Source organism: Anomaloglossus baeobatrachus, chromosome 9, assembly GCF_048569485.1.
Source record: "Anomaloglossus baeobatrachus isolate aAnoBae1 chromosome 9, aAnoBae1.hap1, whole genome shotgun sequence".
Classification (NCBI taxonomy): domain Eukaryota; kingdom Metazoa; phylum Chordata; class Amphibia; order Anura; family Aromobatidae; genus Anomaloglossus; species Anomaloglossus baeobatrachus.
Window position 1 is genome coordinate 55,554,512 of NC_134361.1, and position 12,945 is coordinate 55,567,456.

The following is a 12,945-nucleotide window of genomic DNA, read 5'->3' on the forward strand; positions in this document are numbered from 1 at the left end:
AGAAAAACAATCTGAGTGTTGGGCGAGGGGTCCCTCTTTTTTTTACACATGTCTCTCTATATTTGTGTTTAGGGGGACACCTGTCACTAAAGCTGACCCCTGTGAACCCCCCTCTCTCTGTGACCTGTGTTTTTACCAATATTCTGCTCTGTTTCAAAAAAAAGTGTCGCTCTCTGAAATAATGGAGGCCGTCTGGATTTCATGCTGCCCGTGGTTTGTGCAGCGTGAAATTGCTGACAGGTTCCCATTAAATGTTCGGAATTTTCCTATAGCGCAAGGGACCCCCATAATTTCTTGTTTTGAAAGCCACGTTCAGATCTGAGCCATGGCCAGGGACCACACATCTTAGAAGCCTCTTGTGCCCATTTTTATTCACCTTCCAAAGCAATAGTGGTCAAAGGCCCCGAGTGTTTTCTTATAATTGCGTGCCAAGTCCCTGTATAAAGTAATAATGTCATGTTTGCCCCCTTAAAAATTATTAATGCCCCTAATTGCAACATGAAACTGCAGTTTTTGACGTCTCCTCACTCCTCACATTTGCACGGATATACGTTAGCTTGTAGTCTTCTTCCATATTAACATTTTTCCTTTCCTCAGTTTTTCACAACGATCCAGACGACCCGTCATCCAGCGACGATGAGGGGATGCCGTACACCAGGCCGGTGAAGTTTAAAGCTGCTCATGGCTTCAAGGGTCCTTACGACTTTGAGCAAATCAAAGTTGTGCAAGACTTGAGCGGGGAACATATGGTAATTATGTTTCCCTAGTTGAAAACAAGTTAAACTGTTTTGGTTTTTTTTTTGGTAAAAAGTATTTGTCTAGATATTTGTCCATATTTCTTTGCAGGGCGCGGTCTGGACAATGAAGTTTTCACACTGTGGAAGGTTACTTGCCTCTGCCGGACAAGATAATATTGTGCGGATATGGGTTCTCAAAAATGCTTTTGATTATTTCAATAACATGAGGATCAAGTACAACACAGAAGGTATGCACTGATCAGCAGGAGGACGGAGAACTAGAGTCCCGCAAATCGTTTCCTATCGGCAACAGAATGGAACCTTGAGAACAGCCATCTACGTCCCAGCATCTTCTACCCTTCGCGTTCTGATTAGCTCTTCTCCTTACTTTTCTTCTTCTGTGCTCTTCTCCTTCTTCTCCTTCTCCTTTCTCTTCTCCCCCGTCTCTTTGCTCTTCTTCCCCCCCATCTCCTTGGCTCTTCTTTCCCCCTATCTCCTTGGCTCTTCTTCCCCCCCCATCTCCTTGGCTCTTCTTTCCCCCCATCTCCTTGGCTCTTCTTCCCCCCCATCTCCTTGGCTCTTCTTCCCCCCCGTCTCCTTGGCTCTTCTTCCCCCCCGTCTCCTTGGCTCTTCTTCCCCCCGTCTCCTTGGCTCTTCTTCCCCCCCATCTCCTTGGCTCTTCTTCCCCCTGTCTCTTTGGCTCTCCTCACCCCCCCCCTCCCCGTCTCCTTGGCTCCTCTCCCACCGTCTCCTTGGCTCTCCTCACCCCCCCCCCCCCGTCTCCTTGGCTCTTCTCCTCCCCAGTCTCCTTGGCTCTTCTCCTCCCCCGTCTCCTTGGCTCTTCTCCTCCCCAGTCTCCTTGGCTCTTCTCCTCCCCAGTCTCCTTGGCTCTTCTCCTCCCCAGTCTCCTTGGCTCTTCTCCTCCCCAGTCTCCTTGGCTCTTCTCCTCCCCCGTCTCCTTGGCTCTTCTCCTCCCCCGTCTCCTTGGCTCTTCTCCTCCCCCGTCTCCTTGGCTCTTCTCCTCCCCCGTCTCCTTGGCTCTTCTCCTCCCCCGTCTCCTTGGCTCTTCTCCTCCCCCGTCTCCTTGGCTCTTCTCCTCCCCCGTCTCCTTGGCTCTTCTCCTCCCCCGTCTCCTTGGCTCTTCTCCTCCCCCGTCTCCTTGGCTCTTCTCCTCCCCCGTCTCCTTGGCTCTTCTCCTCCCCCGTCTCCTTGGCTCTTCTCCTCCCCCGTCTCCTTGGCTCTTCTCCTCCCCCGTCTCCTTGGCTCTTCTCCTCCCCCGTCTCCTTGGCTCTTCTCCTCCCCCGTCTCCTTGGCTCTTCTCCTCCCCCGTCTCCTTGGCTCTTCTCCTCCCCCGTCTCCTTGGCTCTTCTCCTCCCCCGTCTCCTTGGCTCTTCTCCTCCCCCGTCTCCTTGGCTCTTCTCCTCCCCCGTCTCCTTGGCTCTTCTCCTCCCCCGTCTCCTCGGCTCTTCTCCTCCCCCGTCTCCTCGGCTCTTCTCCTCCCCCGTCTCCTCGGCTCTTCTCCTCCCCCGTCTCCTTGGCTCTTCTCCTCCCCCGTCTCCTTGGCTCTTCTCCTCCCCCGTCTCCTTGGCTCTTCTCCTCCCCCGTCTCCTTGGCTCTTCTCCTCCCCCGTCTCCTTGGCTCTTCTCCTCCCCCGTCTCCTTGGCTCTTCTCCTCCCCCGTCTCCTTGGCTCTTCTCCTCCCCCGTCTCCTTGGCTCTTCTCCTCCCCCGTCTCCTTGGCTCTTCTCCTCCCCCGTCTCCTTGGTTCTTCTCCTCCCCCGTCTCCTTGGCTCTTCTCCCCCCCCCCCCTTCCGGTCTCCTTGGCTCTAATTCCACCCCATCTCCTTGCTCTTCTCCTTTTGATCAATGCCGTACCAGGCCTGCTAATCCAAAAGAAGCGCAGATGTCATCAGGTAGGAAGCTGTTCTCAGGGCTCCATTCCAGCGACCATAGATTACTGACAATGCGGCTGGACCAGATTTCTGCAATTTGATTTGCACCAACTCTGAGAACACAACTTTTTTTTTTTTTTTTTCCTTTTGGCAGTTAATTTATACTTTTCACTTAGGGCTTTATGTGGTCCCTTTAATCAAGCTGATCGGCAGTGTGCACATTCATAGGACAGCTTGATCCCGATTATTCCCTGTATGAACATAGCTTACACGCGCACATTAAAGTCACTCATCACCTTACACAGAGATGTGCGGACAACAGCAATGGAAACTATGAAACAAAAGCTCATGGGAATGGTAGTTCACCCTTATGCAGGTTGCAGAGGGGCGATAATTGCTCTATGTAAATAGAGCTAATTGAGCGCAGATCAACTTGATATATCGTCAATCGATGCTGGTTTCTGGTCTGTGTAACAGCATCTTTACTCACCTTATAACATTGCAATAATTCAGAGTAAAGGACCCCTTGTCACTGTTATGTTGGGTTGCAATCAATGGCAAATTGTAATGTATTCTCATGGGAGGATTGCAGTAAAGATTTGTGAACTCCTGGTAAGGCTCAGTATTTATTGAGCCATCGCTAAAACACTGTTCACTATGGATGGAATTGGTTTCCATTACTACAACAGACGTGTATTGAGCTGCCCGAGTATTGCAGAACACGGCTTTTCTAATATACCTTGCATTTTCACATTTCTGCAATATGATTAATTACATGTGCTGCAAGGACGCTCGCTCAGGCAGATCTGTGCATAGACTTCCAATATATTGCCTCTGTCCTTCACGCCAAATAGTTGCAGCCACTTAGATCTTTCCTAATGGAGCGCTTTGCATTAATTCTACTTTTTCTTTATTTTTTTTTTAGGGCGCGTGTCTCCATCGCCATCTCAGGAAAGTCTTAATTCTTCCAAATCTGACACAGAAGCGGTACGTATACCTTCTTCAGATCTGAAATGCATGCTATTACTGTCCATCTACCCTGCTAGGTATTAGCTGCAATATTGATGGTGTAGGATGTCATATATACTATGCAGAAGTGGTTTCTGCACCAAACCGTGCAATACCTTATCACTGGATTTATTGGTCAGCTTCAGTCCTCCTTATGAAAACAATAGTCATGAGAGCACGTAGACAAGGAGGGAGAAAATCCAAACCAATGTCCAGAAAGTAGAAATCTACGGCAAACACCATCCAGTATTCCAAAGTGCTTTATTCCATCGTTATGTGCAGTTAAAAGTAGCGGGGAGGGAGCAGAGTGCAGGCCCCCTATGGACAACGGCCGTTTCGCACCTCTTTGTGCTTCAATGGGTACCATTGAAGCACAAGGAGGTGCGAAACGGCCGTCGTCTATAGGGGGTCTGCACTCGGCTCTCTCCCCACTACTTTTAACTGCACATAACGATGGAATGAAGCACTTTGGAATACTGGATGGTGTTTGCCGTAGATTTCTACTTTCTGGACGTTGGTATTGATGGTGTAGGACTTATTTTTATTTTTTTTTATATATCAGTTCTTCATCTTTCAAATTAAAGTGAACCTGTAAGGTCCAATATGCACCCAGAACCACGAGCAGTTCTGGGTGCATATTGCTAATCCCTGTCTAACCGTCCCTGTATCTAGTAGCATAGATATAGAAATCTTTAGAAAAAGTATTTCTAAAGATCCATTATTATATGCTAAGGAGCGCGTGGACTAGTCCCAAGGGCGTTACTTCCCCCGACTAGTCCGCCCTCTTAGCATGTTAGCACGCCCACAGAGGTGTACTAACATTCTATTCAATGCCCAGTATCATCGGTATCGTGTACCTGGCCGTTGTCACCCCTTCCGACGGCGGGTTTAGGCTCTTCCGGTCATGCGCACTATGAAGCCGGGTGTATGCGTCCCATGGCTTTTATGAGGATAATTCGCATCTGTTCTCCATGAAGTGGAAAATGGACTCTTTTCACCAATAGGTTTGAGCATTTATGTTTTATTTAAGGCGGTGGTCCACTACTTTTATTTTGATGGCCTTGAATATCAGATCAGTCAGATTGCAACACCCGGCACCCCTCTCCCCTCCCCCACCGATCAGCCAATACCCCGCTATACTCATCATACAGTTGACGGAGCTGTAGAGTGCAGCTCCACAACTGAACATATCCAACCGCCATTGGAAACAACTGAAGGGGGGTGCTGGATGTCCCACCCACACAGATCTGATATTAATGATCTATGTGAAGGATATTGGACAACCCCTTTAAGTGTGAGGTTGCTTCTGTATTCATAAAGACCTTTTACTGCGTCTCTTACCTTGTTTTATGCTGTGCTTGTGTGCATTTATTTTGTAGGCATACGGTGGAGCAGATGACGTAGATCCAGATGATAAAAATGCACCTTTCCGCCAGGTGCCGTTTTGTAAATATAAAGGACACACAGCGGATCTTCTTGATCTGTCCTGGTCTAAAGTAAGTATATAAAAACCAAAAAGAGTATGTGAACGAGCTCTGACTGCACAGTACCTTATTTACTGATGACCGAGCAGCACAATGTTCATCCAGATGTTAACTTAGAGATTTGTTCTTCAGGAATTCAAGGCTCTGTTCCCTATTGCCAGGGGGCGGTGCGCTCCTGATGATGGACCGTTCATGGCGGTGCCGCCTGCCTGTAATACACTCCCTCTGAACCTCCTTTATGAAGCCGCTTTGCCTCTGAAGCATCAGAGAAGTGCAGGGGAAATGTAAGGCTGGTCAGATCCTGGTGATCTAGTTGGCCTCAGAGCAGCGTTTCTCCGATCCTCGTGATCCAGTCAGCCTCAGAGCAGCGTTTCTCGGTCCCTCGTGATCCAGTCAGCCTCAGAGCAGCGTTTCTCGGATCCTCGTGATCCAGTCAGCCTCAGAGCAGCACCTTCTCCTATCCTAGTGATCCAGTCAGCCTCAGAGCAGCGCTTTCTCTTATCCTAGTGATCCAGTCAGCCTCAGAGCAGCGCTTTCTCTTATCCTAGTGATCCAGTCAGCCTCAGAGCAGCGCTTTCTCTTATCCTAGTGATCCAGTCGTCCTCATAGCAGCACCTTCTCCGATCCTAGCGATCCAGTCAGCCTCAAAGCAGGGCTTCTTCTATCCAGTGATCCTCAAAGCAGCGCTTTCTTGGCTCCTAGTGATCCAGTCAGCCTCAGAGCAGTGGTTTTTTTCACTCCTAGTGATCCAGTCAGCCTCAGAGCAGCGCTTTCTCGGCTCCTAGTGATCCAGTCAGCCTCACAGCAACGTTTTCGACTATCCTAGTGATCTAGTCAGCCTCAGAGCAGCACCTTCTCCAATCCTAGTGATCCAGTCAGCCTCAGAGCAGCGCTTTCACCGATCCAGTGATCCTCACAGCAGTGCTTTTCTGATCCTAGCAATCCAGTCAGCCTCAGAGCAGAGCTTTTCCGATCCAGTCAGCCTCAGACCAGCATTTTCTCCTATCCTAGTGATCCAGTCAGCCTCAGAGCAGTGCTTTCTCTGATCTAGTGATCCTCAGAGCAGCTCTTTCACCAGCTTCTTCCCTAGAAAACCGGCCACTGCAGAGGCAACAAGCTCTAAACTATAAAATAAAAAAAATACATCCTTTTATTTAGAACAGAAAGGTTTTTTTAATAAAACTGCAGAATTTTTACAAGCACTCTGCAATTCAAACCAATTACACACATTTAATAAAAACATATATATTCAAATAAAAATAAAATATTCAAATATTTATTAGCGAAGAATGCACAGGGTGTGTGCAAATGTTGAGTATTTTGTTGCAGAAATTCCTGCATCTCTTGACAGGAAAAACACAGTTCAAAAAAGTGTGGGGTTTTTTTAATGTGCTTTTCGCCTGTTTTTTTTTTTTTGTTTGTTTTTGTTGCTTTCAATGGTGAAAATTACAGGCAAAAATGCTGAAAATAGTGACATACTGCATATGATTTTCTTCACCAAATTTGCAAGAAAACAAACTCAACATGCGCACTACACTTCAGAATTATCATTGACATTGCGGGCATCAGGATTTGCTTGCAGTTTTGCAACAAAACTGCAATAAAGAAAGCCTCAAAAAACAAGATAAAAACACTGTGTGAACACAGCCTAAGTGGCTCTGTAGCAGTAATGCCATATTTTTCTTCTCCTTAGGCTTGTGCCACAAAACCGTATGGCATCTGATGTGAGTGCATTGGATACGATATGCTAATGACCCTCGGCTCCCGCTGTGCTGCCACTGTGACCCGAGCCTGTGATCGGATCCCAGCTGCGAAGGAGAGGGGGAAAATAATCTCCCTATCTCCTCCATTGCCAGCTGATGCAATAATCACACTGTACTCTGGTGTCATCTGAGTGCAGTACGATGTTTCTCTTGCACCCATAAACTTGTGTGGGTGTGAGAGAATACGAATCGGATTTCACCAGCAGCATGCTGCGCCTGTTTTCTCTGTCTGATGAGGGCTGAGAAAATAATCGCAGATGAAAACGACCCCAGAGAATGACTTGGATCTGAGTGGAATGAGATTATTTTTTTTTTTATCGCATTCTACTTTGGCCGTTTTACTCTCCATGTGCCCTAGCCCATATAGTAATTGAATAGTGGTTTTCATACATGCAGCATTTTTTCATTGTGCATCCGGAAACAATGTGCCAAACACTGCACAAAGGTTTACTGCAAATTGCATCTTTCTTGTCTTGCATTCATTGTACCTGTACTTGCTATGTAGCTAAAAATAAAAACAATTTGTTGTAAAATATTTTGTATAGATTATTTGGCCTCGCAGAAAATACCTGCACTTGTTAGGACAGCCTTTTTTACTTTGTGATGCATCGGGTGCATTTCATTGCCATGATGCCATTAAAACAGGCCGTCATTAATAGGCCCCTGGATGCTTTATGGCAAGCGTGGCATTTGGAAACACAGCCATATCTTGTCTGTGTGCCTCTTGTCTGTGTGCCTCTTGTCTGTGTGCCTCTTGTCTGTGTGCCTCTTGTCTGTGTGCCTCTTGTCTGTGTGCCTCTTGTCTGTGTGCCTCTTGTCTGTGTGCCTCTTGTCTGTGTGCCTCTTGTCTGTGTGCCTCTTGTCTGTGTGCCTCTTGTCTGTGTGCCTCTTGTCTGTGTGCCTCTTGTCTGTGTGCCTCTTGTCTGTGTGCCTCTTGTCTGTGTGCCTCTTGTCTGTGTGCCTCTTGTCTGTGTGCCTCTTGTCTGTGTGCCTCTTGTCTGTGTGCCTCTTGTCTGTGTGCCTCTTGTCTGTGTGCCTCTTGTCTGTGTGCCTCTTGTCTGTGTGCCTCTTGTCTGTGTGCCTCTTGTCTGTGTGCCTCTTGTCTGTGTGCCTCTTGTCTGTGTGCCTCTTGTCTGCGTGACTCTTGTCTGCGTGACTCTTGTCTGCGTGACTCTTGTCTGCGTGACTCTTGTCTGCGTGACTCTTGTCTGCGTGACTCTTGTCTGCGTGACTCTTGTCTGCGTGACTCTTGTCTGCGTCCCTCTTGTCTGCGTGACTCTTGTCTGCGTGACTCTTGTCTGCGTCCCTCTTGTCTGCGTCCCTCTTGTCTGCGTGGGTAAAGTTTGATTGGTAATAACCAAGTCCGTAAAAAATGTGCCATTTGGAGCTGCCTGTGTAAATATTACCTTAAGAAGTCAGTGATTAACCCTCCTACCCTCGCTTCACAAGCAGCGTTTTACCTCACATGGCCTCATTCCCTGCTTTAACCTTGTCCAGACGCAACCGCACGCTATAACGGGGGGAGGATCTGCTATATTTTACGTTTTAAAGAGCTGCTCTCGCCACTGAACATAAAGTACATTGAACAGGACAGTATCTAATCAATATGCTGTAAGCGCTTTTTTCTTTTCTATTCTGTATTTAACGGCCATTCATTGTCCATAACAGTGGTTCTGCTACGTAATTATAGGAAAGAGCACAAATCACATGGATGCAATTACAGCCGCGGCCCGGCCGAGCCTCCGCGGGTAATGATCCCCCTATAACGGATCGTCAGGAGCTTGACTAGACGCTGTCTCTGTAGACGAGAACTCATGTCGTGTTTGCTCCTGACACTAATTGATCGTATTCTCTTCCCAGAATTACTTCTTACTGTCCTCATCGATGGATAAGACGGTCCGCCTGTGGCACATATCCAGGAGGGAGTGTTTGTGTTGTTTCCAGCATATAGATTTTGTTACAGCAATAGCTTTCCATCCGAGGGTAAGTGGGTTTTCTTTCCTATGTCCTGGTCGTGCACATACCTATACTGTAAGATCCCGCGTACGTAAATATCAGAGTCTCATCCTCTGGAAGGAAACCGTTCAGTTTTTAATTGATTGGTTGCGAATCCTGACGTAGGACATAACAGTATGTCCTACATGTGGTCATCATGTGTGGAGCAGGCTCAGAAGCTGAGCCCGCACCATACCTGGAAAATTACACTGCCGGCACCTGCCTATAACAGCAGTGACCGAGCATGCTCCACTCTGTATACTGTGACCATTTAAATGCTACTGTCAATCACTGACCGTAGCATTTAAATGGCGCGACTGTCAGATACATTGGCTGCCATGGTCATGCCATAGCCTGCAATGCAGTCGGACAGGTGTCGATGGGATGTCATGGCATAGTTTTTGTCTTAAAGAGAATCTGTCAGCAGGTTTTTGCTACTTCATCTTAGAGCAGCATGATGTAGGCAAAGAGACCCTGAATCCAACTATGTTTCACTTAGATTACTGGGTGCAGCCGTTCTGATACAATCACAGTTTTTAGCTTTAGACATGTAGTAGAGCTCACCCGCTCACAGCAGGCTCTCTATAGATTGATACCTCCCTGCCAATGTACAATCAGAGGAGGGGGTGTGCCGGACTGCAGTTACAGTGTAGTCTGCGCAATGATAAGGGTCCTGCTGCTTAAACATAGCAAATAAACAACAGATCGGACTTTGACAAGACATGCATCCCTGAATCCTCTGTATTAACCCTTGCAGCATGCTGTCTTCAAAGTACATAGCAAAAACCTGCATACCGATCCTCTTTACTAGAAGAATGGCATTTTGACTATATACTTCAATACTATTGAATTGCAGTATATAAAACAAGCACATCCCCTAAAAGAACTAAAAAAAAATAGTTAAAACAAATTTTAAATAAAAAATTAAATCACTTCTCCTTTTTCTTTAAAAAGAAAGCAAAAAAGAGTAATAATAAACATATTTGTTATCGCCGCTTCCTTAAAAGTCCGATCTATCAAAAATATAAAAATAACCCATATGGTAATTCAGAAATGCAACTTGCAAAAATCAAGTTCTCGTACATCAAACAGGAAAATAAAAGAAAAAAGGCCCAGTGCGGGAACAGTCCCATAGAGATGGTATAAGGCGGCAGCGCAAATGCTGGAGCGTCCCTGTATACCCAGTCCTGGCCACATTCACCCCCGCTGGACTAGTCCTTTAAAGGGAACCAAACATCAGGATTTTCGTGTATAAGCTGCAGCCAGTGCAGTACTGGCACTATCATGCACAGTGTGTACATACCATTAGGGTGCAGCTCGGGTGTTTAGGCAGTGAAATACAACTTTATAAAGTTTGAAATTTCATGCACTTTTTGATTGACGTGTGCACCTCTGCAGATAATGTCCAGGCGGGTTATGCAGGAGTTCCCCGCCCCCCCACCAGCCTGTTCCTCCCTCTCTCCTGATGTCCGGGCGGGTTATGCACGTGTTCCCCGCCCCCCCGCGCCGCCTGTTCCTCCCTCCCTCCCTCTGGCTGTATGTAAATATCTAATCTTCAGAAACATGGCGCCGGAGTGGGCCTCTGCGCATAGTGCTTATCTCCGGCGCCATGTTTCTGAAGCCCCCGCATTACACAACTTGGTGTCTGAGAGGGCGGCGCCACAGCGATGTCACACCGGCTGGTGTGTTGGCCCGGTGTCCTGGGGCGGCACGATACAGGAGCTGCAGGTAATCGCGTCCTCCGGTCAGCTGTTCTGTCCTGTTCTAATCGCGCGCGCTCCCGCGGTCACAACGGGCTGTGAAGAAACGAGGGCGCATGCGCCGCCCTCTCAGACACCAAGTTGTGTAATGCGGGGGCTTCAGAAACATGGCGCCGGAGATGAGCGCTATGCGCAGAGGCCCACTCCGGCGCCATGTTTCTGAAGATTAGATATTTACATACAGCCAGAGGGAGGGAGGGAGGAACAGGCGGCGCGGGGGGGGCGGGGAACACGTGCATAACCCGCCCGGACATCAGGAGAGAGGGAGGAACAGGCTGGTGGGGGGGCGGGGAACTCCTGCATAACCCGCCCGGACATTATCTGCAGAGGTGCACACGTCAATCAAAAAGTGCACGAAATTTCAAACTTTATAAAGTTGTATTTCACTGCCTAAACACCCGAGCTGCCCCCTGATGGTATGTACACACTGTGCATGATAGTGCCAGTACTGCACTGGCTGCAGCTTCTACACGAAAATCCTGATGCTTGGTTCCCTTTAATATAGGACATCAGCCCTTGTGTAGAATAGTGAGGGAGTGTACAAAGGTTAATGGAGATGGACTCTTAGAACATAATGTTGTTTTTCGGAGGTCACCAGTAGCTTTCTGGTCAGGGGTTAATCTAGTCCTATTCAGTAATGCCACTGCCATGAGAAATGCCTCACAAATTAAGATCTGTATGGGTTTGTTTTAGTTATCGCCGCCTTTACCCTCATTTTGCTATTACGCTGAGGGTTTTATTATAGCACGCATCCCTTTAATCGCTGTGAAATATAGTTTTGTTATTGTTCTTCTGTGCATATATAAGTTACTCGCTGCCTGCGCCCGGCTGGAGTTTGTTCATTTTATTAGCGACTATAAAAGGTTTGCTAATTGTTCAGGGATATGATTATGTTTTGTGGATCGCAGCATCGGGGGGAAGAACGGATATAAATCCGGAACATGAAAGGAAATTTGGAAAGTATATAATTTGTAAAGAGAAATTTACCTGTGGTAAAGCACCGGCCACTGCACCCTGCCGCACATTTAAAGCGTAACCGACATTTTTAATTTTTATTTTTTAAATCAGTAATACACATGAAAATAAGAAACTTTGTAATGTATCTTATCAGAGGATTCTGCTTCTTTCTCTGCCAGAATTGCTCAGTCATTCACAAAGTTATTAATTCTGAGGTAAAATCTGTATTCAGTGAAGACTTTCCTATTACTGAGATGGCAAATAGTGCTGATGAGATTCTATGGAGATAGAGGAGGGGGCAGAGCTTTGCCTACAGCTCCTCCCTCTGCATACAGCCACGCCCCCTCTGCTTACAGCCCCACCCCCTTCCACCTTTTGCTTTGAGCTCTCCCCTCTGTTTCCAGCGCCTACCTCTGCTTCCAGCTCCGCCTCTTCCACCTCTGCCCCCCCATTCACCCTTCTGCCTCCAGATCCCCCTCCTGCCTCCAGCTCCTTCTCTTCCACCTGTGCCCCCCCCAGCTCCTCCTTCCGCCTCCAGCTCCCCCTTCCGCCTCCTGCTCCCCCTTCCGCCTCCAGCTCCCCCTTCCGCCTCCAGCTCCCCCTTCCGCCTCCAGCTCCCCCTTCCGCCTCCAGCTCCCCCTTCCGCCTCCAGCTCCCCCTTCCGCCTCCAGCTCCCCCTTCCGCCTCCTGCTCCCCCTTCCGCCTCCAGCTCCCCCTTCCGCCTCCAGCTCCCCCTTCCGCCTCCTGCTCCCCATTCCGCCTCCTGCTCCCCCTTCCGCCTCCTGCTCCCCCTTCCGCCTCCTGCTCCCCCTTCCGCCTCCTGCTCCCCCTTCCGCCTCCTGCTCCCCCTTCCGCCTCCTGCTCCCCCTTCCGCCTCCTGCTCCCCCTTCCGCCTCCTGCTCCCCCTTCCGCCTCCTGCTCCCCCTTCCGCCTCCTGCTCCCCCTTCCGCCTCCTGCTCCCCCTTCCGCCTCCTGCTCCCCCTTCCGCCTCCTGCTCCCCCTTCCGCCTCCTGCTCCCCCTTCCGCCTCCAGATTCCCCCCTTCCGCCTCCAGATTCCCCCCTTCCGCCTCCAGATTCCCCCCTTCCGCCTCCAGATTCCCCCCTTCCGCCTCCAGATTCCCTCCTTCCGCCTCCAGATTCCCTCCTTCCGCCTCCAGATTCCCTCCTTCCGCCTCCAGATTCCCTCCTTCCGCCTCTAGATTCCCTCCTTCCGCCTCCAGATTCCCTCCTTCCGCCTCCAAATTCCCTCCTTCCGCCTCCAGATTCCCCCTTTCCGCCTCCAGATTCCCCCCTTCCGCCTCCTGCTCCCCCTTCCGCCTCCTGCTCCCCCTTCCGCCGCCTGCTCCCCCT

At 49.0% G+C, this 12,945-nt stretch overlaps 1 protein-coding gene across 1 annotated transcript in view; it reads left to right on the forward strand.

Moving 5' to 3' along the window:
* WDR44 (WD repeat domain 44) overlaps positions 1–12,945 on the forward strand; it is a 163,273-nt gene that overhangs the window by 126,678 nt on the left and 23,650 nt on the right. Inside the window, exons 10-14 of the mRNA XM_075323720.1 lie at positions 598–749; positions 847–985; positions 3,553–3,614; positions 5,015–5,131; positions 8,743–8,865. Of these exons, the coding sequence (XP_075179835.1) occupies positions 598–749; positions 847–985; positions 3,553–3,614; positions 5,015–5,131; positions 8,743–8,865 (593 nt within the window). The remainder of the gene's footprint in view (positions 1–597; positions 750–846; positions 986–3,552; positions 3,615–5,014; positions 5,132–8,742; positions 8,866–12,945) is intronic.